General features: G+C 40.4%; 1 protein-coding gene and 1 non-coding gene across 5 annotated transcripts in view; one reads left to right on the top strand and one right to left on the bottom strand.

The window, feature by feature from the left end:
* The window catches only part of ACSL4 (acyl-CoA synthetase long chain family member 4), an 80,944-nt gene that overhangs the window by 33,894 nt on the left and 19,957 nt on the right, over positions 1 to 27,093 (top strand). For 2 of the 4 annotated variants that reach the window (XM_028089714.2, XM_088028689.1), the window contains 9 exons: positions 9,450 to 9,981; positions 10,229 to 10,406; positions 11,778 to 11,887; positions 12,003 to 12,141; positions 16,919 to 17,069; positions 17,224 to 17,347; positions 19,930 to 20,001; positions 24,677 to 24,816; positions 25,734 to 25,906. In XM_028089714.2, coding sequence (XP_027945515.1) covers positions 9,631 to 9,981; positions 10,229 to 10,406; positions 11,778 to 11,887; positions 12,003 to 12,141; positions 16,919 to 17,069; positions 17,224 to 17,347; positions 19,930 to 20,001; positions 24,677 to 24,816; positions 25,734 to 25,906 — 1,438 coding nt within the window. In that variant the 5' untranslated portion in view covers positions 9,450 to 9,630. The remainder of the gene's footprint in view (positions 1 to 9,449; positions 9,982 to 10,228; positions 10,407 to 11,777; positions 11,888 to 12,002; positions 12,142 to 16,918; positions 17,070 to 17,223; positions 17,348 to 19,929; positions 20,002 to 24,676; positions 24,817 to 25,733; positions 25,907 to 27,093) is intronic. The other 2 variants (XM_028089715.2, XM_028089716.2) reach the window with 2 other exon arrangements.
* TRNAR-CCU (transfer RNA arginine (anticodon CCU)) lies at positions 13,734 to 13,806 on the bottom strand. Its single transcript has one exon. It is a non-coding gene; the product is annotated as a tRNA-Arg (tRNA).

Raw genomic sequence — 27,093 nt, forward strand, 5'->3', positions numbered from 1 at the left:
AGAAGTCTTTACAGACAAAATTAAAGTCTACCCCATGGCGCGATGTGCCCTCTAATTTAGCAGCAGGGTTCTGTCTACAGGGATCTGTAACAGTTCATCTTAAGCAGTAGTCTAGGACATTGAAATTGGCACTGAACCCTTTTTATTTCTCTCCAAATACATACCTCCCAGAACTTAGTTTTCCTCCCTTTCTCCTGATGTCTAACCAAGTTGGATCATAACATCATGCTTTGTCAGTAGCTGCCACTTCTAGCTTGGTCTATCCTCAGAAGTCCTTAAATGTAAACTTTGGATTAAATCTATACAGCCAGCTCCTGACTTTTGAAAGCTTCATATTTAAAAATGAAGCATGTTGTGATCACTTAAAATGAGGAATAGGTGCATAATTATACACAGTGTATGTGAAGTGTGTAGGCAGCAACATTGGCTCCTAGATCTCTTCATTTCAACACATAGATAGGATCCCAATTATAAGAACGTATGACCTAGAAAAAACATAATCTGATGCATGCTGGGGATGTTCTTAAAACATTATGGGAGGGGACTTTTGCTACAGTGTGAAAGAGCATCTTCAACATGGCAGCTGAGGTGTTTTCTTTGCTGGGAAAAGCTGGGAAGAGACTGGCAGGATGGCGACCTCAGGGGTTAATAACTTTCCAGGTGATGAAGTAGATGGGCTCGGTTAATCTTGTTAGAGACGCACCCAAAGATCTGTCGTAGTGGTGAGAGGTTTGTCGTCAAAGTAGCTAGCTAGGCACAGGTACAGTGTGTTATATGTTCGCCCTAGGTTTTTGTTTTTGTTTTGCTTTTTCAGTTTTCAAATGAATGTATTATAATTACTGTGTATCGGGTCTAAAGTTTGATTGTACAGACTCTACCATATTGATTAGGTTGGTCTATCAATTTGAATCTGATGAGACAAAGGGGCAGATGAATATATATTTCACATAGTTATTCAGTCTTGCAAACTAACAGCAAAAGATCCTACTAGCTAACCTTAATGCCTTTTATATTCTTAAAATAGTAACATTTTTAAAGTTTTCATATTAAAATGTGAAGTTTATTATATTGTAATACATAGCTCCTGTGAAGTTTGATTTCATTAACCAAATGCAGCCATTCTTTGAACATCATATTTGAGCTTTCTCCTCTGTATTTTAAAATCATTTGGAACTTTTTAATAGTGTGTGAGAGAAAAGATATTTTTTAAAAAAGCACTCCGCCCCTTTATAAAAGTCTTGATGCAATATTTATGTAGAGATATGATCTTTTAAAGTGCCGCAGATATGTTATCTGTTTAATCTCTTGGAACTTTTATTTATTTTATTTATTTTTATTTTATTATTTTTTAAAGATTGTATTTATTTATTTGAGAGAGACAGAGAGCACAGAGAGTGAGAGGGAGAAGCAGACTCCCTGCTGAGCAGAGAGCTCCACACTGGGCTGGAACCCAGGACCCTGAGATCATGACCTGAGTGGAAGGCAGCCATTCAACCGAGTGAGCCACACAGGGCCCTGCTTGGAACTTTTAAACCTGTTTTCTGATTTAATGTTGAGTGGATACAGAAGGCAAATTGTCCCTTTATTTGGTATTTAAATTACCCCTTTTAATGCTGTGTGACTTGAAGATGCAATTTCTTAAAGTAGCATTTACATAGTTAATCATTGATTTTCAAATTGATGCCTTTTATATTTTCATAAGGTTGTTTGTGAAGGACAGATGACATTAATCTGTCCTTATTGTGTGTTTCAACTTGGCAAATGCATGGATCCTTGCTTGGTATAGTCTGTTTTCTCAAACTTTTGGGACAAAAAAAGTCTCTGTATTAATGGAGTTCAGTTTATTAGTTTTTCTTTTTCATTCTTAAATTGATGTGGTGTCATGTGCTTCTGGGGGAGATGATTTCTTTTAAATTCAGACTTTAATCAATATGTAGTGTTTGTTTACTTTGTGTACTAGAGCTTAAATGTATCACTAATGCTTTTTTGTGTTTAAGCTAACTATCTCAGAACGTTTGAAGTAACTGGAATGAAATATTTAAAATTAAACCTGACCTCAAGACAAAAAGTAAAATTTTATCTCATTTTCCCCTAAGACTTCTAGGACTCACTCGGTACCTAAAGGGCATTTTTCCACCTATAAAAATGTCTCAGGTTGTAGGATGGATCAGTGCTCAAAATTGCTGCCAGGATTTCTACATACACAAAGTTTATCACTGTCACCTACTTAGATTATACCAGTATGACCAGGATCACAGACAATAGAGCTGAAAGCATAGCTTTAAAATCTATTTAAATCTACTATAATCTATTTGAAATCTATTAGACCTGGATCAAAATCCCTACTTCGCTGTGTCACCTTGGGCAAATGATCTCTCACAGACTGGTTCTATCATCAGTAAAATGAGGGTACCACGTCAAAGGGGTTTCCTGAAGGATTCAATGAGATAATATATCTAGAGGACTGAGCACAGTGCCTAGCCCAGAGTCAATGCTCAATGAGTGGTTATTCATCTGATCTCTATATGAAACAGTAACCATCAACAGGAACAGTGAACTGTTTCATGACCGAAGGTGATGGCCTGCTCTTTCCTGGAGGCCATACAAATGAATTTCTTGATTTCAAGGAAGCACAGCTTCAAGTTCATGTCCTCCTAATGGGTAGGGCAGCAGGTATCACTCTTCATACACGGACGACAGCATACCTTTGTGAGAGGCATGGGTGAAAAAGCACATAGTCCCAACTGTGTAGCCTTCATGCTTTTACAAGAGCAGTCTTTTACTTCTGTGCAACGGGCTGTTTTTCCAGTTTCATATTTTCTATTAAGCAGCTAAAAAGAGGTTCAAGTTTATTGTAGGGATTTTAAGAGGATACCCTGTCCTAGAATGTCAACACGGATGAGTGATTTTTTTTTTTTTAAGATGACTAAGGTTGGTAGCTTTCAGGCTATTGTACTTGGCATACATTTTTACTTTATTGTTCCAGAGCAATGCCACATCGTTCTTATTTCAGTCACCAGATTTATGGCACTGCTAATGCACAGAGGGACTGTTGTCACTGAGTGTTCAGCAGCAGACTGTAAACTGCCTCATGGAGCTTATGTTCTGATGAGGACATCAATAACAAATATGAAAAGGAAAGCATGTGTCGTATTGGTGATAGGTGCTAAGGAGAAAAACAGAGCGAGAAAAGGGACTGGTGGTATGGGGGGACCTTCTTAGGATGGCTGGAGAAAGTGATACTTGAGTAAAGACAAAAAGGATCTGGGAGAATAAGCTCTCCAGGGGTCTTAGAAGAACATTCCAGGCAGAGAGGAAAACATGTTCAAAGGGCCTGAAGTAGGATCATGCCTGGTGTGTTCCAGAGACCACAAGGGACAGGTTGAAGTAAAGCAGAATGAGCCAGAGGAAAGCATGGGAGATGAAGTCAGCAATGCAAGAGGGAAGGGAGAGATCCTCGTAGTCTCATACGGCAGAGTGAGAGCTAACTTCTGAGTGGGCCGTATGGGGATTCTTCAAACGGTTTTGGGCAGACGACTGACCTAATCTACCTTACATTTTAGCTGGAGCACTCTGGCTGCCGAGTTTAGACTCTGTTATAAAAGTGGGAGCAAGGAGATCAGACTGGCAATTGCATTTCTTTTTTTCTCTTTAAAGATTTTATTTATTTATTTGAGAGAGAGAGAGAGAGAGCACATGAGAGAGGGGAGGGTCAGAGGAAGAAGCAGACTCCCTGCTGAGCAGGGAGCCCAGTGCGGGACTCGATCCCGGGACTCCAGGATCATGACCTGAGCCGAAGGCAGTCGCTTAACCAACTGAGCCACCCAGGCGCCCAGCAATTGCATTTATTTTAGTGAGAGATGATAGTGGCTGAAACCAGGATGGTAGTGGTGGAGGTGGTAGGCAGTAGTTGAATTTGGTACGTGTTTTGTAAGTAGAGCTGGTAGGATTTACTGCTGCTGAGTTGGCTGTGGAGTGTGTGTGTGTGTGTGTGTGTGTGTGTGTGTGTGTGTGTGTGTGTGTGTGTGTGTATGAGAGAGAGAGAGAGAGAGAGAGAGAGAGAGAGAGGGAATCTCTAAGGTTTTTGGTCAGAGCAGCTGGAATTACTGAGCCGGGCAAGACTGGGTGGGATAGGTCTGTGGGAGGATGATCAGTGGCTCAGCTTTGACCATATTAAGTCTGAGGTACTTGACCGAAATGGACCTGTTGAGGAAAAAGTTGGGTCTACAAATCCGGTGTTTAAGGAAGACCTCCAGGCCGGGCGGGGAGAGTAATCAGCGTATATATGCCATCTAAAGCTGTGGGACTAAATGAGGTCACCATGGGAGTGAGTGTAGAGAAAGCCCAAAGGAGGTTCGGTGACTGAGGACTGTCGCAGTTAGACGTCAGGGAGATAAAGAAGTATCAAAGAAGACTGAGAAGGAACAGCTAGGGAAGTCCGAAGAAAACCGGAAGAAGTGCCCTCTCCTGGAAGCCAAGTGAAGAAGTTTCAGTCAAGAACAGAGGGGTCATCCAGGTCAAAGGCTGCTGATGAGTCAAGGGATGAGGGAGCCTTAACTGACCTGGGGATGTGAAGACATGGAGGTCGTTGGGGCCCTCGACCAGAGCAATTTGTCGAGTGGTAGGGGGTAAAAGCCTGAGTAGTAGGTTCAAGAGGAAAATAGGGGGAGACAACTGGGAGAGGAAGTGCATAGGGGACTCTCAAGTCCTCTCAAGTCCCATGCCAAGAAATGGGGCTGTGGCCAGAGAACATTCAAGAGGCAAAGGTTTTTAAGGTGAGAGAAAGACTAGCCTGTTATGATGCTAATGGGCACAATTCGGTGGAGCAGGGCATGTTAATGGGGCGTGAGAGGGAAGAGTCAGTAGAGCGGCCCTGCCAGGGAGACACCGGGCCCAGGCGGAGACAGGGCCTTGGAGCCCTGGTGCAGGACTCAGCCCTGGCTGCGCGGCACTGGTCCACGGGCAGAGTCACGGGAGAGAAAAGAGCATGTGGCCGCAGACGCACGAAGGCGGGTAGGTGCAGTGGTGGGAGTGTGCGCAAGTTCTCTCCAGACTGTTGCAGTTGTCTCAGCGGAATGGTAAGCCAGCCCAACAGCCGAGAATGAGGACGGAGGAGGGGCAGGCGTCGGTGGGCTGGCCTGGAGAGCGAGGAGCAGGCAGGAAACCCAGGAGGGCAAGCCAGTGAGCGGAGCGGTCCGGCGCAGTGTGGTTTCTGCACAGCATTGAGGGCCTGCTGGAGGGAGCTGGCCTGGGCATGGGGCGAGGGGTTCAGCACAGTCCAGCTTTTCTCCAGCCAAATTCAGCTGCGTGGGTACAGGTGCACACTTCAGTGGAGAATTGGATTTAACCAGGTTGTAGTTTCGCCGAATAAGTACAACAAAGTGAAACGGGGCGAGACAGTTTATTCCAGGGACTGATGATTATTGTCCGTGGATTACAAGCTGGCTGTGGGGAAGGGTTCTGCCAACAGTGCCATGAAGTAGATAATGCAAGCAGCATTCCTGTTCTGTACACGATGCCACTGACCCAGAGCTCTTAAGTGGGAGGTCACTGGACTTGGTCAGAGTCCTGCTTAACAGCACATGTGAGGTTAGACCCGGATCTCCTACCGTAGTTTAACCCATTTACCACCCAGGAAATCAGACTTTCTCTTCCGTAGAGAACAGTTCATTTCCCCCTTAACACAATAGGCAAGTGTGTTAAGCAACTCAATCTTGAGTTGCTTAATCATCGTACACATGTGTCTCAGAGTAGAGCTGCATGCTCGGAAAGTTGGCTCTGAAAAAAATGGAATTTTCCCATTGACTTAGATCCCAAAAGTGGAGCAACACTTCACACGGAAAACATTAAAGCATCTGCTACACTACTTGCTGTTTCTCACATCCATCCTGCCCTGTTTTGCCTCCATCCATTCGCTCATCCATTTGTGCTCTCTGCTAGCACTGTCCTCATTTTCCAGTTGGTTTGTCTTCTGAAAACATACCATCCTTCATGCCTACCTCAACTGCTGTGTTTTTTGTGAAACCTTTCTGGATGGTTCTATGTCCTCCTTCCTCCATCTCCTTTTTTCCCCCCAAACTGGATGCAAATTCCCCCCTCCTTTGAATATGTTTAGCATTTTGTTCTTATGGGATATATTTTTTTTTAGTAATCTCTACACCCAACATGGGGCTCGAACTCAGGACCCCGAGACCAAGAGTCACATGTTCTTCCAACTGAGCCAGGCAGGCACCCCTCTTATGGAATCTATTCTACATATTTGTGAACTGATCTCCCTGCCCTCTACCTTACATATGAACACATATGTGCATGCATTTAAAAGACTGAGGGCATGCTTGACTCCTCTTTGTATCAAGTGCTCAAAACTTACACGTGGTGGGTGTCCTCATCTTTTTTTGAAATAAATTTATCAATAGGTGTGAGTGGCACCTTTGGCAAGGAAAGATTTTAAGATGACAGGCAAACCTGGGCAGAAGCTGGCCAGTGGGCTTGAAAGAGCACCGGACTTGGGGATGGTTGTCGGTTACAAGGTGCACTTGGCTACTCATTCACCAACATCAGTGGATCAAACATTCAGCTGAACTGGGGGTTCCAAGAAGTCTGGTCAGGGGCTGTCAAGCCTCTCCCACCAAAGCAGCTCTGCTTTTGGCTTTTATCTATAAATATATTTGTGTTTTCCATGTTCACATAATATTTTATTCAAATGGATGACCCATGCCCCTCTCACCACCGCCAGAAAGAATTTCAAAATGCCTGGAGTAAATGATGTCTCTGATCTCTCCTCACCTGAATGTTCTTCTAGGCTTGCCTACTGTGTGTGTGTGTGTGTGTGTGTGTGTGTGTGTGTGTCTATATTATGAGGATTAAGTAGAAGACATTTCCCTACCTCCAAGGCTTAAGGCAAATATGTGTAAAAGATTAAGTGTATATAACATGAATGACTAAAAATGTATAGTACAGTTAATCCAATTAGATTATAAACCCTTCCAAAGCTGTCTTCTTTATATATCTTCAGCCCCAAGTCTGACAATTTCTCAATTGAAGCCAAGACTTTTTTTTTTTTTGACCTTCTGGTATTGTCTCTGAGAATTTATATATTGAAATAAATATAATTTTGTCTTGAGTTAATTTCCTTTTGGTATTCCTTTCTATTACCAGTAGGGAATTATTATTTTTTTAAATTATACACATAAGTAGGTTATCATCTGTGACTACCCTTTGAGATTGATAACAGAATATTACAGGATATTTGTTCTAAGAAAGAGGTGTTGGGTTTGATAGGGTTGAGAACTACTGGTCTCTGCTATATACTTAGGTGCTTAGATGTTTGGTAATATTGGTAATTTAATCAATCAAAATCAGTGGGAGACATTTCAAGTGATGTAGGAGGTTAGAAAAAGGAAGGATTATTGTGGATTTGGGTTGTCATGAAATGGATGATGGAAGAGAGGATTGTTAGAGGGGTTCTTACATACTGAGGACCAGACACCATGATAGACACTTGACGTACCTTATCTCGAAGAAATGAATGACCAGACTTGTCAGACCGAGGAAGCAATTTCTACGTAGGGTAAATCACACAATTTAAAGTTGGAAGGACGTCAGGAAATCATCTAGGCCAGCAGTTCTTACTTCGGGGTTGGTGTCACCCTTAGAGGTTTGTGGATGGATTTCCAGGAACCCACGAACCCCCTAAAATTGTAGATACCATTTTGTGTAGCTTGGATTTGTAGTTCTCCTTGGAACCTCTAAATGGGGTTCACCACCTCTAAGAAGTTAAGGGCTACTGATCTAGTCTGATCTTAAGCTCAGATCGGTTGTCTGGCTCAACCTTACCCAGCCAGTTAGTGACCGAGATGGGGACCGAGACCCAGGTCTTTCCACTTATAGTTTCTTGCTCACTTTACCCCACTCAGTTGAAGGACATAAACAAAAACCGAGGCTGGATTAAGCTACCACTTTATGGTAATTGGTGTAAAAACAGACAATGGTCCTCTGTTCGATAGTCTATTTCTACAAGAGTTGCAGAAGGACGGGGTTCAATCTGTCTCCTCCAAGTGCACTATTATTTTAATTTTTATAATTGAAATATGCTGCCACTCTCCAGAATAGCTTTCTTAGCTGAAGGAAGGCCAGCTCTCTGAGTGTTATCCCTGAGGCTGTAGCTCCAGTTCCTCTCCAGTTGGCACTGTTTTCCTGACCTGCCACGGCTCTCAGTTTTGTGCCTAATCAATTCAAAATCACTTTGTTCTGTCAGACCCTGTACTCCCCTAGCCTCTCTAGCCAGCATGCAATCACTCTGTGCCCCAGTCAGGCTAGTGTCCTTATTATGGGCACTCCCTACTCCCCCAAAGCCCTTTCACCCCTATCTCTGTGTCTCTCCATGTGGCTTCTCTGCCCGGAATGCTCTCCATTCTTTTCCTCCTTTGCCGGGTCCAGTTTAAGTCTCATGTCCACAGAGCCTCCCTTACCTACTGGTGGCCATTTCACATTCCCTCTGGACGCCTGTTGCATTTATTTTTTGTACCGCACACCACAGCTCTTGGCTCTTCCCACGAGGCTTTTCTCTGGAAAAGCTTCGGTGGCGGGCACTTTGGGAGTGGGGTTCCGGGAAGTCCGGGAGGCGTGCTCTGGATACCCCCAGTCTCCCTAATTCAGCCAGAGCAGTTCCACTTCAGTTGCATATGTAGGAAGTCTGCATGAGTTTTTATTTGAAGAAGCGGTTTAGCTGCCCCTCTACCCCCCCCCCAAAAAAGTTTGAAAGACAGTGGATCTGACTCATGTGTTGACTGCCTCATAAGTGTTAAGTGGTAATGGGCAAGGGCCAGGACTGGACTGACACTAGTTGAGACCTGCTACTACTATTCCCGGGCACCGGGTGCGATTTTGAGCACAAAATGAACACAGGAAATGACTTTACAATTGTATTGCTCAACAGTTTTTGGGATAGGAGATCGTGAACAGTGTTACCTCAGAAATAGTATTTCTGGGTTGATCGTTGAGAAATAAACCTACATTTGTGGATTTCTCCCATTTTGGATATAAAACCTAATCCTATTTAAAACTACCTGTTTTACATTTACGTATTTAGGAGAAACCTCACTATTGGCATTCCCAAAGTTCAACTGAACTTCAATATCACATCCGTACATTCGTGTAAGCATTAAAGTAGTGTCACTCAACTGACTTGCGGAGTGATGTTCAGAGGAGAGTATACCTAAACACCTAGACATAATTAAATTCAGAAGTTTATGGCAATGCTTAAAAATGGAAAATGCCAGTCTTTCAGACCAGTTATTTCAGCTTTCTGTATCAGATCAATTATATAAACTTCTGAAGACCTGAGTATTTAAATCAGTGTTGCTATCAACTTGTTAATACTCTTGTTTTTTTTTGTTTTTGTTTTTTTTTTTCCCTGCTCTCTGCTGGCTCATTGTCTTCACCTACAGGTGTCCTTTATTGTCGGCTTCCAAAGATTACTAACTTCTATCTGTATCATTAAACTTGAACTGCCTTGGCTATACTGCTACTCTTAATTGCTGCTTCCATTATTGCCTTCTTCAGCAAAACAAGGCTTTCTGCAGCCAAAGAATAACAAGAAATACACACCACTGTAGGAGCCTTGCCACTATGAAACTTAGGCTAAACGTGCTCACCATTATTTTGCTGCCTGTCCACTTGTTAATAACAGTATACAGTGCCCTTATATTTATTCCATGGTATTTTCTTACCAACGCCAAGAAGAAAAACGCTATGGCAAAGAGAATAAAAGCTAAGCCCACTTCAGACAAACCCGGAAGTCCATATCGCTCTGTCACGCACTTCGACTCGCTAGCTGTCATAGACATCCCCGGAGCCAACACTCTGGATAAGTTATTTGATCATGCCGTGTCCAAGTTTGGGAAGAAAGACAGCCTTGGGACCAGAGAAATCCTAAGTGAAGAAAACGAAATGCAGCCAAATGGAAAGGTTTTTAAGAAGGTACAGCATTCTCGCGCCTTTTAATTTTTCTTTTAAGGGGAAGGTACGCATCCCTTGATCATAGATCAAATGCGTTTTAAATATGCTGCCATTCCACTTAAATATTCTGTGTAACCAATTCTCAGAAGGTGCTCACAGCTTCTGTATATTCACTTAAAGGCAGTTTTAGAGTTCTATACTTGGAATAGTATTTTAACTGCTTATTTGGATAAATATACTAATATTAGAGAATGTCTCCCTTTAACAGTTAATTCTTGGGAATTATAAATGGATGAGCTATCTCGAAGTGAACCACAGAGTGAATAATTTTGGTAGTGGACTCACCGCACTGGGACTGAAACCAAAGAACACTGTTGCCATTTTCTGCGAGACCAGGGCCGAATGGATGATTGCGGCCCAGACCTGCTTTAAGTACAATTTCCCTCGTAAGTGCCTTGTGTTTTTGGAGGGGGAGAGAAGGGATTTTAGTAACATGTGAAATTGTTCTGTGATGCTGTTGTTTTCATGGTAGGTGTCCCTTAGCCATTTTTCTGCATGAGTTCTATCCGTAAAACAGTACATACTGTAGTTAAAAGATCTCTGATCATTCCTGTTAAAGAAAGTAATTTCTAAGCACCAGTATGGGAATTGGCAGCTTAATGGATAGAATTTAGAGTTTTACGTTTCAGTTGGAAGTGAATTATACATGAAAGGTTTGGGGCTTGGGGGTGTTTTTTAGGGCATGACATACAAAATAATGATTAAAACAAACAAAAAAAAAACGATCATTGCTTAGGATCATTCTAGTTTATTGCTTTACTTCGAGGCCTTTTCTTTGACCTCTTCCATTTTACATGTGAAATGAGCACATAACAACTTGAACTGACATTAGATATGTTGGCCAGAAAATAAAGTATAGGGTATATTTCTGATTCATAAGCATTTGTTTTTGCCGTTGTGCATGAAATTGTTTTTAAAAATTTAAAGCCCAGAACAATGCCTACCACATACTGGGCACTTGCTTATTTACTGAATTAAGAACACTACAAGTGTAGTATAGTAATCAAGAATTTGTATCTCAAACAAACAAAATGAATATGAAATGATCCCCTATGTACCCATCACCCAGCTTCAACAATCAACAGCTTGTGAAAAGTCTCTGTTCTTAACTACGTTGCTGTTTGGGTTACCAACCTAGAGCTGAATTTCCAATCTGATTAAAGTTTAGCAAATGCCCCTTGATTCTAACTGATCTTGGTTTCAGCTTATGTTTCCTTTGTCTGGTAGCTCCTAAAGAGTAGATCTCCTTGGCCCACCCATTTAAGGCTTGGAGGTCACCAATCAGCTTGGACATTGGACCCACTAAAAAAACTCCCTAGAAGGAGTGAGGACATGATTCTATCTTGAGATCCTCAATCTGAAGATTCTCAAGGACTTATTCATTCTTGGTGCTATGACCAATGAAAGAGCGTATCACAGGGTAGTTCTAGGTGGGCTAGCTCTGACTTAAATTAAGAGTTCAGCCAGAAGCTTATTGGCCTTGAGAATCTCGATTGACTAATGTTTGAACAATTATGCACTTCCAGTATTCCTGGGTTTCCTCAGGTTTAGGATGTTAGAATCCTGAGAATTTGTAAGGAACATTTGGGGCTACCGGGAAGTTTCAGGCAACATTTAAAGGTAATAGCAGAGATTATGAAATCAAACGACATTATAAAATGCTTTGCATCCATGAGTGTACCCATCACAAAAGGCTAACTTAATATAGCTCATAAATGTTTATCATTTAACATATGTGTTTATTTTTTATTATGTAGTTGTGACTTTATATGCCACGCTTGGCAAAGAAGCTGTAGTTCATGGGTTAAATGAATCTGAGGCTACCTACCTGATTACTAGTGTTGAACTTCTGGAAAGTAAACTTAAGGTAAATCAGAATTTTTCTTTGAATTCATGGTAGTGTTCTCTGACAGGAGAATGTCCAATGATAGAGTTCATTACAGGCCCACATGTAATAGCTGGATCTTTTTTCTGCTCAACAGACTGCATTGTCAGATATCAGTTGTGTTAAACATATCATTTATGTGGACAATAAGACTATCAATAAAGCAGAATACCCCGAAGGATTTGAGATTCATAGCATGCAATCAGTAGAAGAATTGGGATCCAAGCCAGAAAACAGTAAGTAAAGCAGTGGAAACAAAATTTATTCATCTATTTAAGGTTTATTTCAGTAGGTTAGGAAAAGAAGTAATGCAAATGAAAACCGTAAAATTCTTTGATGTAAAAAAAATTTTTAATGTTTAAACTATCAAGACCATATATGATTGATTTTTCTCTCCTTTTCTCCTCAAAGGTAACCACTGTTTTAAAATTTACTAAATAGTTAATGTATTCAATGGTTCAGGCTTATGGTAGTCTGAACTTTTTTCAAGTAACCCGTTGTAACTTTCCTACCTGGACCCCAGGTAAAGAGAAGATCTCAGGCCTTCCATTCAGTAACCTTTTTTTTTTTTTTTTAATGCTTAATACTAGTGATTTTAATGATGTCTCAGAGGATGCAGAAAACTGTTGGCCAAGCTCATGCTCCGATTTATTCTACCACTGAGGTGGTATTTGGTATTTCATTTGAAACCAGTAGATGCGCCTTGTGGCAAAATGTCAGTTGGCCATCAGGACAGAGGGTTGAGGAAATTAAAGACTCCGTTTCAATAATTTCTTTCTTCCCGTCTAATGTGAAGATCGCGATAGTCTACTAGATGAGGAAAGGATTCACTTTGGTAGGAGAAAACGTTGCTTGAACCCCTGTTCAGCTTCTGAGTATTTGCCCATTAGGGACTGAACACATTTGCACTGAGCAAGATTGACTGTACAGTGCTTTACCCAGCGTGGAGAATGGCACAGAGTCTGAGCTTTCACGCCACTTGGAAGCAAACAAGTGAGCCAGCCACAGCTTCTTGGAGGCCTGAGACTCCTGGGTCAGAGGTGAAGGACAGTTTTTTTATTCATGGCGAAAGCAGTAGCCAGGCAGTCAGCATCTGTGTTGCTTCCCCGCGCTCCGGTTTCCACAGGGCAGTGGGAAGAGGGTTGGGATGATACCTGTACCCGCAGCGAGTCATGTTACATGAGAGCGGCCGTGACATGAGGGAGCCCAAAGCTCGTAGAGAGGGTAGTATGACTGCCCTTTGCCTTGGAGAGAGAGAGAGAGATTATTTCTATTGTACTGGACAGGAAGCACATTTACTCTTTTGCTCTGGAGGTAGATGCTATCTCCACCTTCCAAGGTTGTTTAGAACCCGGTCACTGCCTCTGTTCACAAGATTGTGCAGAAAGAAACTCAAGAGACCCATGGAGAATTGTCTCTCAACACCAGACAGACACTGCAAGATTGAGGTCACCTGGGAGGTCCTTATCAGTAGTGATCTGTTGCCAATTCTGTTGATTCGCCAAAGGATTTTGGTATGAAACTATGGGGGTATTAGTCCTCATAATTTTGTGTAAGCAAGAACCGGATAGACCACATAGCCCGCCTAGTTCCATTTATCTCTACAGTAATGAGACACATGTATTTTTTGATGATACTTTACCTTAGTTGATAGTTATGATAACAAGTGAAGCGTCCCATTTTGTCCTTGGACTGAGAAGAGCTTAACATATCTACTGCTGGCTGCTTCCATTAATCATCAGAGAAAGGATGCAGTTCTTATTTGCTTCATTCTATAAACTGGCAGTAGATATCTTTGTTTAAGTTGTATTTATTTAAGTCACTTCTGCACCCAGCGTGGGACTTGAACTCATGACCCTGAGATCAGGAGTCACATGCTCTTCCAACTGAGCCAGCCAGGCGCCCCAACAGTAGCTATCTTTAAGGAGCATTAGCATGACGCAATTTAAGTATAACTTTATCTTTGGTTATTTCAGTGGTAAATCACACTGCTTAAATTTTTAATTTTAACTGGTCTGTAAAAATACAATTCATTTTTGTAAACTGATTTTTAAAAAATAAAGTTTATTTTGTAGAGCACTTTTAGGTTCCTAGCAAAATTGGGGGGGAAGGTACAGAGGTTTCCCATACACTGCCTGCCTCTACAATGCATAGGCTCCTCCATTTACCAACATCCCCCACCAGAGTGGTACATTTGTTTCAGTTGATGGATCTACTCTGACATCTCATTATCATCCAAAGCCCATAGTTTACATTAGGGTTGACTCTTGGTGTTGTACATTCTGAGGGTTTGGACACATGTATAATCATTACATCACCATTATAGTACCTCCACTACAGTCTCCCCATCGTAGTGGTACCATTGTAGTACCATAAAGAATATAAACTGATTTTTAAAAATCCACCCATCTTATGAAACATTTATTTAATTCTGGTAATATATCTGTGTATTCTGGAATGGAAAGGAGGTTACTAGGTCACCACAGTACCCCACCTTGAAAATAGAAGCCTCAGTATGCTGTTTAAAATTAGCATGTTAGAATTGTAGAGTGGAAGAAGTCACTGACAGATCAGGTCAACAACAACAACAGCAACGGAACCCAAGGAAACTGAGGGAGATGATGGAGCGAGGTCTGTTATCCTGATCGTGGCAATGGTATCACAGGTGTATGCATATGTTCAAATCACCAAATTGTATATATTAAATATGTGCAGTTCTTTGTATATCAATTATACCTCGGTAAAGCTATTTTACTTTATTTTTTTATTTTTTATTAAAAAAAAACCATAGGAACGGTTTAGATAAACATTATCTCTTCTATGTAACACTTGTTAGTCCAGAGTAGATAAATTAACAGAAAAACAAATTTATGTCACATTAAAGTTTTAAAATATTGATATATACAGTGTTTGCTTAGAGTGTGCATCTAGGCACTTAATAAATGGGGAGTTTTGATTTCACTCAACTGTTTGTTAGTATTGTGGGGTGACAAAAAAGTAATGTTGTTAATAACAATTCTCTTTATTGGTAGGCTAGAAGATACTTTCCAAGTAACAATATTTACAGTTTTTCTAATTTGCTTCCTATAACCTGTAACATACCAGTTAAAATAAAAAATTTAAGCAGTGTGATTTACCACTGAAATAACCAAAGATAAAGTTATACTTAAATTGGGTCATGCTAATGCTCCTTAAAGATAGCTACTGCCAGGGTGCCTGGCTGGCTCAGTTGGAAGAGCATGTGACTCTTGATCTCAGGGTCATGAGTTCGAGTGCCACTGTTCTAATTATATTTATTGAAATGTAATGTGTTGTCTATTTAACCTAAACTTTTTAAGCTCGTGTGTTATGTCTTTTTATTTCATTTTTCCATGAATGCATTTTTATTGTATTTTCCAAAAGTGTCCATCCATAAATTATTAGGTGGGGAGAAAATGTCCTCACCACACATAGTTTGAAAAGCACGACTGTAGCGCAGAGGTTGGTAAATTATAGCCTGCTGTCTGTTTCTGTAAATACAGTTGGACTGGAACACCATCACAATTGTTTAACAAACGTCTATGGCTGAGTAGTTTTGGCAGAGACTGTATGGCCCTCAAAGCCTAAAATATTTACTGTCTGGTCCTTTGCAAAAAGAGTCTGCTGACCCCTGCTCAAGATGGCTGAATCTAATCTGTCAGGAAGACCTCTCTATTTTCTGCTCCCAGTCATTCAGTAAGCAAAGATAGCTCTGGAGCTCAGGACCCTTAAGATGATTAAACAGCCCCCCCTTCAGACAGAGGGCTAGAAGAAGTGAAGTTTAGATACTATCTAGATAATACCTTTGATAGGGAATGGAGAGCTTATAAACCCCTCCACATGGTCTCTCTCAGTATCTGGAAATTCCTGTCTAATTTTGATTCCACAGAATCAAAGTATGATCCAATCCAGACAGGGCAATAAGCACTAAATCTGGAAGACCCAAAAGGGTCCCGAAGCCAGACACATGACAAGTGTTCTGACTACAGGAGTAAGTGAGCAAGTGAGTCAGAGAGAAGGGACCTCTTACGCCATTATTTTTATCTAACTGCACATTCAGTACTTTGAAAAAAAATGATTTCCTGTACAGATCGCAAGAAGCAATGATAAAAACAGTGGAAAGGGTAATTTTGGTGGTGTTCTTTGGATTTTACTTGCTGCTTGGAATCTAATCTTAAAATAGCCTGTTAAATGTATAATGGTTATCTAATTCAGTTTCCATGGTTGAGTTATGGTAAAATAAAATTATTTTTATAAAAAGTTAAGAAAAAGATCAAGTCCAGTGGTTTCCAGTCAGGGGTGTGTATGAATGTCACCTGTGGAGCCTTTGCTCCATCCCAGACACAGAATGTTCCGAGCTAGGGACCAGAGATAGAGATGGTATTTTGTTTAAGTTTCACAGGTGATTCTCATGCCCACCAGCTGTTAAGAACCACAGTCAGGTCCAACCATCTCATTTTAAAAAGATGAGAAGACTGAAACCTGAGGAGTTTGCATACAATACTCTGTCCTTTCAATTCTCCACAGTCCTGGATAGCTTTCCGCAACACTAGAAAGGCAGGTGTAGACAGGGATTAGGGTGAGCATCCAGAAAATGGGCCAAATCGAGTTTGAAATTCTCACTACAGGTAACCAGAATTTGATCGCCGTTTTTGTGTTGATTATCAGTAGAGAGTATTTGTTTTACGTAGTTTATCACTATGCAAAAATCTAAAAATCTTGGGGCGCCTGGGTGGCTCAGTCATTAAGCGTCTGCCTTCGGCTTAGGTCATGATCCCGGAGTCCTGGGTTCGAGCCCCGCATCGGGCTCCCTGCTCAGTGGGAAGCCTGCTTCTCCCTCTTCCACTCCCCCTGCTTGTGTTCCCTCTCTCGCTGTCTCTCTCTCTCTGTCAAATAAATAAAATCTTTTAAAAAAAAAATCTAAAAGTCTTCATCTTTGTGTAGCAATTTTACTTTTAAACTGAAGAAAATGCCGTGCTTTTTTCTTTCATTTAGTGAGCATCCCTCCAAATAGACCGACCCCTTCGGACATGGCTATTGTCATGTATACCAGTGGTTCTACTGGCCGACCTAAGGGAGTGATGATGCACCATAGCAATTTGATAGCCGGAATGACAGGCCAGTGTGAGAGAATTCCTGGACTGGGGTAAGAGAGAGTTATTCCACTTTCTCCTTAGAAATCAGAGCCCATGTTTGGCCTTCTGTAAACTCAATCTATATTAAAATGACAAGGCTATTGATGTTCCTAATTACCGCACCTTTTTAAGAATGGCTAAAATGTTTCTCTCATTTTGTTTTAGACCAAAGGACACATACATTGGCTACTTGCCTTTGGCTCATGTACTAGAATTGACAGCAGAGATATCTTGCTTTACCTATGGCTGTAGGATTGGATATTCTTCTCCACTGACACTCTCTGACCAGGTGACAAGTTTTTCACTATATTGGCGTGATCATATTAAGTTGCATTGTTTGGCTGACAACATTTTGCTGAAACTTGAGATATTTTAATTCTGTGAAAGCTTTCTCCTTGACTTCAAAAAGAGTTTCCATGAGCAAATACGTAGTTGTGGAAAAGAATCTTGTCGATTTTTTAGCATTGCTTCATCTACATCTTTTTAAACAATTTTGAAACTAACAGTGCATCTTGTCTTTATTCGATTTTGATTCTGGATATAGCTAGGACAGAGAATATAAAGGCTCTGAGCCTTTTGGACGCATTATCCATCAACAGTGGTAGGTTTTGGGGAGGAGATGTGGTGGTAGGATTGGAGCCCGGTTTTACACTGAGTTTTCTCTAGCACTGTGCTGTCGACTGCAGTAGTCCCTAGCCACATACTGAAGTAGAGATAATTAAAATTAGATGAGAAAAATTTCATTTCTCAGTTGCTGTAGCCACATTTCAAGGTCTCAGTAGCTGCATGTCACTGGTGGCTACCCTGTTGGACAGCACAGGTACCAAACATTTCCATCATCGTGGCAAGTTCTATTGCCTATCCAAAGGCAGGCCTCAGCTTTGTGCCCTGAGTCCAGGTTCTCCCTTCTCCCTGCTGTAGGAAGGCCAACAAGTACATGGGCTTTAAGTACATGAGTTAGAGCTAACTCATGTACTTAAAGCCCATTTGAGATTACACATCCAATACCCTACTGATAAATGAGACTTGATCTAGTCACGTTAAAACAGACCTGTGAATAAGCCTGGGGCTTGGATCGTAAAACAAAATTTTTAGAAAACTTTGTAATGGTAAAAAAAAGAAAAAAAGAAAAATCTGTGATGATTACATTTCAGTGCACTGTAGTGGGTTTTTCTTATGTTTAGAAATGTTTTCAAAATGTGAAAAACATTTCAATAGGCTTTGAGTGTAATTCCCCCCCCCCCCGCCCCGAGAAGTTCAGAAGTCAAGGACTAGCAACCCTTGTTTTCACTGCCTTTCTGAAAACAGTCACCTCTGTGTAGGGAAGGGGGCAGATGGAGTGAATGCCCCACCTACCTTTTTAATGAACTTTACAAGGAAGAGCCTAAATCTTACCAGGGATCTAAAACCCAGGAATCTCCCTCACATTGGAGATCCGAAAAAGGGGGAAGATTAGAGGCACTGCATGTGAAGCCAGCAGAGAATTGTGATGTCCTAACAAGGGTTCTTGTAATTGTAATAAGACAAGAGAAATGATACCATTACTGAGAGTAATAAAAGTGAGGAAGGGCTCCTTGTGGCTACTGCTACCCTGGAACAGCTCTCCAGAACAAGTGGTCAGCACCACATGGAGGGCAGCTCTTTCTCGAAGGACGTAAGAGCCCATCTTTCTCTCTACAGAGCAGCCCTCCCATGTGTGGTGCGCATGTGCGGGGGTAGGTTTCCACTTGCAAATGTACACGCACTTGCACATACATAAAACAAGTAGTTATTTTATTTTCTTTATCCATCTTAAAGAAAAGGAGGATAAAAGCAATTGAGTTCTACCAGCAGAACCTTCTGTATGACGAGGCTGTGCTACCTGGCAGATCACACTGTTTCTTAAGAGCTGGTTTTCTTCCCACCTGTGTCGGCACAACTAACACAGCCTACATCTAAACTTACAGACTAATGAACTGCATTGTAGCAGGTTCTTATTTTCACTTTTTATTTTTAAATTTTGTTTATTTTTTTAGAGAGGGGGGAACAGAGGGGGAAGAAGAGAGAGAATCTTAAGCAGGCTCCACACCCAGCACGTGAGCCTGACGTGGGGCTCTATTTCACAACCCTAAGACCATGACCTGAGCTGAAATCAGGAGTCGGATGCTTAACCAACAGAGCCACTCAGGCGCCCCAGCAGATTCTTATTTTCATTTCCCTTTTTCAGTGGGCTCCTTTATCATTGTTTCTGCATGCTGATTTGACATTTGAAATCCCAAACAGTTATTTATGTGTGTGAGAAGTAAAAGAAAAGAAAACGAAAGAAAGTAGTACGTACACATTGACATATGTATGTGCATATCCCCACATAGTGGTAGTGTCTTCAGTATCTTGTCAACGAAAATGTTATCAAATGAATATTTTTGTATGATGTTAATTGACAGCAGTGACTTTGAGAGGTGGCTTTACCATTTGGCTCATCAAAGAAAGTTAAAAGTATCTTCAACTTTGTTTTAGCGCTCCATCTACCTTAGTTGCGGGCTTCTGTTTTTCCTTTTTTTTCCCTAATGGATGTTTTGTGCTGTGGTCGATATGTCATAAATAGGAATGCTCCATTTACCAAAATATCCCATTCTCCTTCATTCTGAATCAGCATTTCTCCTCTAAAGAAGGCTGAAATGTGCTTGAAGAAATAATCTATGGACTAAAGCACTAAAACATTTACACTTTAGACTTTTGTAGGTTTTGATGGTTCTAACCGATAACTCCCAGAGCAGTAGAAGATCAAATTCCATGTGTAAATTTCTGTCACTGTCATCCTTGATATTCGAATTACAGCATTTTTTGTGAAGGTTGGTTTTCCTGATCCTGTTTACTTTGTCTTTGCTGTAGTCCAGCAAAATTAAAAAAGGAAGCAAAGGAGACTGCACTGTACTGAAGCCTACACTCATGGCGGCTGTTCCGGTGAGTACAGAATGTAAATGTCCTTCGCTGCTAGCACTTGGGCTTTTTTTTCCCCACGATTTTATTTATTTATTTGAGAGAGAGAATGAGATAGAGAGAGCATGAGAGGGGGGAGGGTCGCCGAGCAGGGAGCCCGATGCGGGATTCGATCCCGGGACTCCAGGATCATGACCTGAGCCGAAGGCAGACGCTTAACCAACTGAGCCACCCAGGCGCCCTTGCACTTGGACTTTTTAAACGGTAATACCCTTAGGGATTTGTGTACGGTTTTAAATTTTAATTTTACTGTGTTGAAATTATGGCAGAAGTGTTCATTAGAAGTTTCGGTAAGTATTGGGGAGGATGGGATGGCAAGCTTCTGCAACGTATGCCTGCTAGTGTTGCCGATACTTGAAAATGAGGGGCTGAAAATGACCTGAGTTCAGATCACCTTGTATGAGAATTGGTCATAATGTTTCAAAGGTAGAAGGTTATCCTACAGACTGTTTTTGTTTCATCACAAATTTAAAAAAAACAAAAACTAAAACTGAGGGAACATAGGCCATCCCAGAGAGCTGAAGCAGCATATCCAAGGTATGGAACTGAGTCTCGGATCCGAGCCTCCCGACCCTTATGGTGGATGACCAGGAAAACTGGCCCTGGAGAGAGCTTCCAAAGAGAAAAGATGACTTTTAAATATTTAAAATCCTTATGTGAAATAGTGCCTTTTACGAAAAGGAAGGCATTACAGTTTTTTGGCCTTTTTTTTTTTTTTAAAAGATTTTATTTATTAGAGAGGAGAGAGAGAGCACAAGCGCGGGGGGTGGGTGGGGGGGGAGGAGCAGAGGGAGAGGGAGAAGCAGACCCCCCACTGAGCCCGGAGCCTGATGCAGGACCCCGGGATCATGACCTGAGCCGAAGGCAGACGCTTAACCGAATGAGCCACCCGAGTGCCCCATTTTTTGGCCTTTTAATAATAAATTCTGAAATATTTAACACAATGTTTCAAACTCACATAGTCAAATATATTCTAGCACTTTTAGGGTTGGAAACTCCAGTGGGACTGTGTATCATGACTTGCTTGTTATTATCAGATTTTAAGTCTTATCCCAATATCTTTCTCAGAACTATTTTCGCACACGGAAAGTCAGAGATTAGATCACGAAGTGTTCAGCCCAAGTTTTCTAAGAATTACAGATGGAAGTTACTTTGCTTTTTAAGCTTCTAATTACAAAATTACCAAATAACTAAAGAATTAGGATAGGTCAGAGTGGCCTTTGCCTTTTTATTTAGAGGTGCTGTAGAATTCAGCATGTTTAGAAACAGAAAGAAGCTTCTCATTAAAGCGTAAGAAAGTGATGCTAAAGATAGGTTCCAGGCACTGTGCTAAGTGCTTTAAATGGATTATCTCACTTAATTCTCCCTAAGACTCTGCTAGGTGGGTCCTGTTTTTCCGGGTTTATAAAGGAAAAAACTTGCCTGAGGTCACAGAGCCCATACTTGCTAAAGTTCAAGTGTGAACTGAGTCAGTCTTAACTACTATGCTTATCTATTTAAGATTGTTTCGTTTTGGGAAACAGTATTTTGGCTTTATTACCCAAAGTACAGGAATCTCCAGTAAACCCTATCAAAGAACATAGGGAAGGAAAAGGGCCAAGGACTCTAGGAAGTAATGTCTGAACTTAGGCCTAAAGGCCGTTGTCCATTCGTCTTTACTTTGTGTCTTGGAAGGCTAGCTTCTGTGGATGAATTACCAGGGCTTGCTCGCCTTCCGATTTGTGGTTGGGTTCAGCCAATTATTGGCACTCAGGAGAGATCACGGGGCCGGGAGGCAGGGGTGGGGGGTGGGGAAGGGTGTCTGCGTACTTTGCTCCTTCCCTGCTGGGCTGTGGTTTGGGGAAGTTGTCAGGCGCCCATTGGACAGTCTCTTCTTTCCCACTGGCTGTAACCAGGTCTTGCCCAAGGCTATAGTCCTTACCGGGCTCCAGTGACTTCTTCAGGTCTAGGGATAATAAACAATCTCCCATGTTGCTGGTCCACTGATGCTTCACCCAACTTTGTTGGTTCCCTTAGCGCTTCCTACTCCTCTATACATAGGCCTTAAAGTTCAAAAAATATATGCACCTATGAAAACATACATATATTATATATTTATATTTGGCATTTGCATATTATTACATGCTATTATAGTACCTGTGTATTATTAAACATTACTATTAGTTATTAAATTATATAATACATATATATAATAGATGTTAAACTTCTTGTTCAGATAATATATTACTTATATATAGTAGGTACTCAGTAAAAATTATTGATGTAAAATAAATGTTAGTTTCATGATATGACCTATATTTTCCCTATGTAGGTACAGTTTTTCTCTGTTTAACCCTATCAGTTCCTTTTAAAAACTCATTTCATCTATTATTAGAAGATCCAATAAGAGAAGATGCAAAGTGTAATACATTTCAAAATTAAAAATTCCTTAACATTTTCTCAAATTATATTTATTATGCCAATGTTAATATTTGTAGCACTAATTATCATTTAATAGTAGATATTATAGTTTATAATGGATTCTGATTCAGTTAGATTCTATAATTAACAACCTACTCAATTACCCCATATTAATCAGACTTTAGTACATCAGATATAATGGCTAAAACAAATTATTTATATTGGGGTTGAAAAACTACAAGCAGATGAAAACAGCAGCTGTCCTTAATAATTGGATATGATTTTGTTTTATGTGTTTTAAATACATTTTTAGATTTTTACTTAAGTGCTTATTAAATGAGAAAAAATAGCAAAAGAAAAATCTTTTTTACTGAGAATTGGTAGATTCTATTATCTGAGTTAGTTTCTTTCTTGGGTCAGAATAAAAGATCCAGTTGGTATCGTATATTCACAGAGAGAATTTAGAATAAATTCTCCTTGTAAGCAGTGACTCAGTTGAACATCATGTAATTATTAGGTTGAACTAAAGTGTGGCTTAATGTGCTAACAGTAAATCCTACCAACTTGTTGCAACTGTATTGTTTGTGTTCCTTTCTCACTGAGGCCTTTCTGTGCCTATGACTCGTACCTACTGGAAGGAGCAGTGGAGGCAGTTCTCAGACATCTCTCTCACTCCCATGTTTTTTTTCCCACCCAACATCCCATTCACTTTTTTAAAGAGGGATGGTTCTAGGATGTTAAAGTCCTTTAGGGGAACTTTTGGAATTTCTCAATCACAGATCTAGACAAATATTTCAGTTCTATAATAATGATTCCATCTGGGGAAATGGACAAAAGAATGCTGTACCATGCTTGAATGCTGTGCTGTGCTCTGCACGCCCCCCCCCCCCAGCTTTGTTAAGATACAATTGACGGAACATTGTGTCAGTTCAGGGTGTACAATGTGATGGTTTTATATATGTATATATTGTGAAATGATTACTGTAATAATATTACTTAACACACCCATCACCTCACATAGTTACCGTGTGTGTCTATGTGTGTATGTGTGATGAGAACATTGAAGACCTACTCTTCTAACAACTTTTGAATATACAATACAGTCTTGTTAGCTATAGTCACCATGCTGTGCCGTACATTACATCCCCAAGACTTAACTCATCTTCTCCCTATGACGTGGTACCCTTGGACCAACATCTGTCTATTTCCCCCACCCCTAGCTTCTGGCAACCACCAGTCTACTCTCTGTTGCTGAGTTTGGCTCTTAGATTCCACATATAAGTGAGATCATACAGTATTTGTCTTTTTCCGTCTGTCTTATTTCATGTAGCATAATGCAAGAGATGGTTTTGTTGTCTTCATTTGTGAATGGCTCTATTCTGATACCGAAAGAGCCATTCCTAAAGTCATTCATTGTAGCACAACTGAATTTATACTAATTGCTACTTTAAATATTTAAAACCGGGTATTTATAAGTAGATGTGCTTTGTGTGACAATTCTTATTAATTTGTGCTAAGTCATTTCAAGAACACATTTAGTGATAGTCTGGGCTTTTTTGCTTGTCTGTTTTGTTTTTTGTATGTTATCTTGGGGGTCACTATATCCCAAACCTAGTCCCACTTTTAATTTTCCAAGGAGCTGTGAGCAAGAATCCTATTCTTTTTTGTTATCTTATTTGTTATTTTGTTATCTTAATTCTTATTTGTTATCTTTTTTGTTATCTTTTTTGTTATCTTTGTTCTCTTGACAGGGAATCAAAATACCTAAATTATAGGGACATAAAACTCTAGAAAACTGTGTAAGTAAACTCTTTTAAGAAGCTCTGTAAATCTCTCTGCCATGCTCTAAGAGTCACAAGGTAGTAGTGACAAAAACACCAGGATTAGATTCAACATAGTTGGGTGTTCTGGTGCTATTTGAAAATAAGTGAATATATTTGAAAGAAAAGAATCAAAGGTTTTTATGTGGGAGGTGAATGAATTATTTACACTCTAGTTAACATTTAAAAAAAAATTTTAGGTAAACTTAGTGTATAGAACTGAAAAACCCCTATACTTGTCCCTAGTCTTTTTGAAATTGTGAACAAGTAAATTCAGTGAAATTAATTATATAATAAAAATATCCATTATACTGAAGACTTTTACCTAAGATGTTGTAAACAAGGTATCTTCAACTAAAGACTGTCTCAGTGTTGGTGTAATTCTTTTCAGATTATTGACTATTTTGCTTACCTTTTAGGAAATCATGGATAGAATTTATAAGAATGTTATGAGCAAAGTCCAAGAGATGAATTATATTCAGAAAACGCTGTTCAAGATAGGGTATGATTACAAATTGGAACAGATCAAAAAGGGATATGATGCACCACTTTGCAATCTGTAAGTACATTTCATAGACTATCTAGTGTGAGCCTTTAGATCTTGTGTGTTTACATCCGGAAGCTGAATAAGTAACTGGCAAGTTAATTTGGGGTGAGCATTGCTGCCATCATCATAAGGTTGTGTTTCTCTTTTACTCACTTCTAACCCTCACTGCTTACACAGTCAGCACAGAGGACCCCGAGCTCCGATCGTGGCAATTTAACAAATTTTAATAATCGAGTAAATATTTAAGACTCATAAAATTTGGTCTTGTGAAGAAAAACTAGACTTTCGAATCAAGACATTTGAGTTTAAAAAGGGTCATGTCCAACTGAAAGTGATACTCAAGATTTTATTCTGCATGAAGTTTTCTAATTTATTGTCTTCTTAAAACAGTATAATAAGCATATGAATATAACAGCTATTTAAAATGTGCTGGGGGAGGTGGAGATGGGAAAACTTTTTTCATTAAGAGAGAGATAAGTCAATAACTAAATGTTCTAAAGAGAGCTGTAATTTATTTTCCTTTGACGACATCATTTTCTTCCATTTACTGTATGTCAAAGCAATTTCCAGACACTGCACTCTTTTTTGCATTTTAAAGAGTTTTTCTGGCGTTTTTAAAAATTAAAGTACAGTGGACACATAACTTTCCCTTAGTTTCAGGCATATCACATAGTGATTCGACCCCTCTGTACGTTATGCTGCACTCACCACAAGTGTAGCTACCATCTGGCATTTTCTGGCATTTTTTTTCAAAGCGTTCTTAGTCGTCACTTTGTTAACCTCTCATTAATTACCACCATGGTTCTCAAACTTAGGTGTCCAGCCAAAGTTGAGCAGTCTTGCTCAGAGCTTATAAATCAGGATGTCACCAAAAATAATGTATGCATGTATTAAAATGATCCCCCTCCCCCCTTTTCCATTTTTTCAAGGTTATTGTTTAAAAAGGTGAAGGCTTTGCTGGGAGGCAGTGTACGCATGATGCTGTCTGGTGGAGCACCACTGTCCCCACAGACACACCGATTCATGAATGTCTGCTTCTGCTGCCCAGTGGGTCAGGGTTATGGACTCACAGAATCGTGCGGTGCTGGGACAGTTACTGAAGGTAAGTATTGGGCAAACCTGAATAGTTTTAGTAACTTTTAATTGAACTATCTTGTGTGCCCTTTATTTTTAAGCCTGGTAAACATTTATGCCATTTTGTCAGTTCTCAGAATTCTGTCACCCTGGGCCTTTAATCTCCTCTCCCTAAATGATTACTTCCTCAGAGAACTGCGCTCTTGGAATAAAGTATCATTTTTATGCTCCCTCTTGAATGTATCTTCCTGCTCTGACTTCTTGTTTGTTTTCTCTTCTGTTAATTTTCATCATCCTATGGCAGTGTTTCTCAACTTCGGCACCACTGAAATTTTGAACCAGATAGTTCTTATTGTTCGGGCTCTCCTGTGCATTATAAGATGTTTAGCAGCTGGATGGGTGGATACCAGGAGTAACTCACCCCTCCCAGTTGTGGCAGTGGAACGACTGGAAACATTACCAAATATCCCCCGAGGGGCAAAATCATCCTGGGTTGGGAAACGCTGGGCATAGTAAGATTTTTTTGGATCATCCCACTTTCACTTTAACTTACTGTGTCCAAACACCGCTTCGTTCTTGGCGAACCAAACTCTCCAGACATCTTTGATCTTGTGCCATTGTACCTGTTGTTGTTTTCCATGATTTCCCACATCTCCACGTACCTGGCTCTGCTCTCCAGACAAGCTGGTCTTCTCACTCTTTCTCATATGGGCTTTCTTGCTCTCACGTCTCTGTATTTTCTGTTCCCTTCTCTTGGAATGCCCTTTTGGCTAACTGGTCACAGCCACCTTTTCATGCCCAACTCTTCAATTAAGTCTTTCCCAATTTTACATTGATCTTTCTGGTCTCCGAGGTACCGTTGTGCTTGCTTCTAGTACCGTGCAGTTGAGTATTTAAATGTGCTCTAAATTGTTTCACATGCAGTTTGGCCCAGGTAATTTGTTAGCAAGCTCATTGAGGGCACCGTCTCCTTATCCTTTATGTGTTTTCTCTTTTCAATGTTTAATATAATGCTAGGTACATTACTGGCTATCTATAAGTACTTGATTATGGGACGTACTGCTCTCTATCACAAAGGAGAATATCGTCGTCGTCATCATCATCATGATGGTTGGTAATGACGGCTAACGTTTATCAAAAGCTTAGTTTGTGCCCGGGAGTGTTAAGCCCCTTCCACACATCATCTCATTTAATCCCGACAACATACTCCTGTTA

The sequence above is a fragment of the Eumetopias jubatus genome, unplaced genomic scaffold, assembly GCF_037043125.1.
Source record: "Eumetopias jubatus isolate StellerSeaLion01/CBP00866 unplaced genomic scaffold, mEumJub1_p1.0 scaffold_11, whole genome shotgun sequence".
NCBI lineage: Eukaryota > Metazoa > Chordata > Mammalia > Carnivora > Otariidae > Eumetopias > Eumetopias jubatus.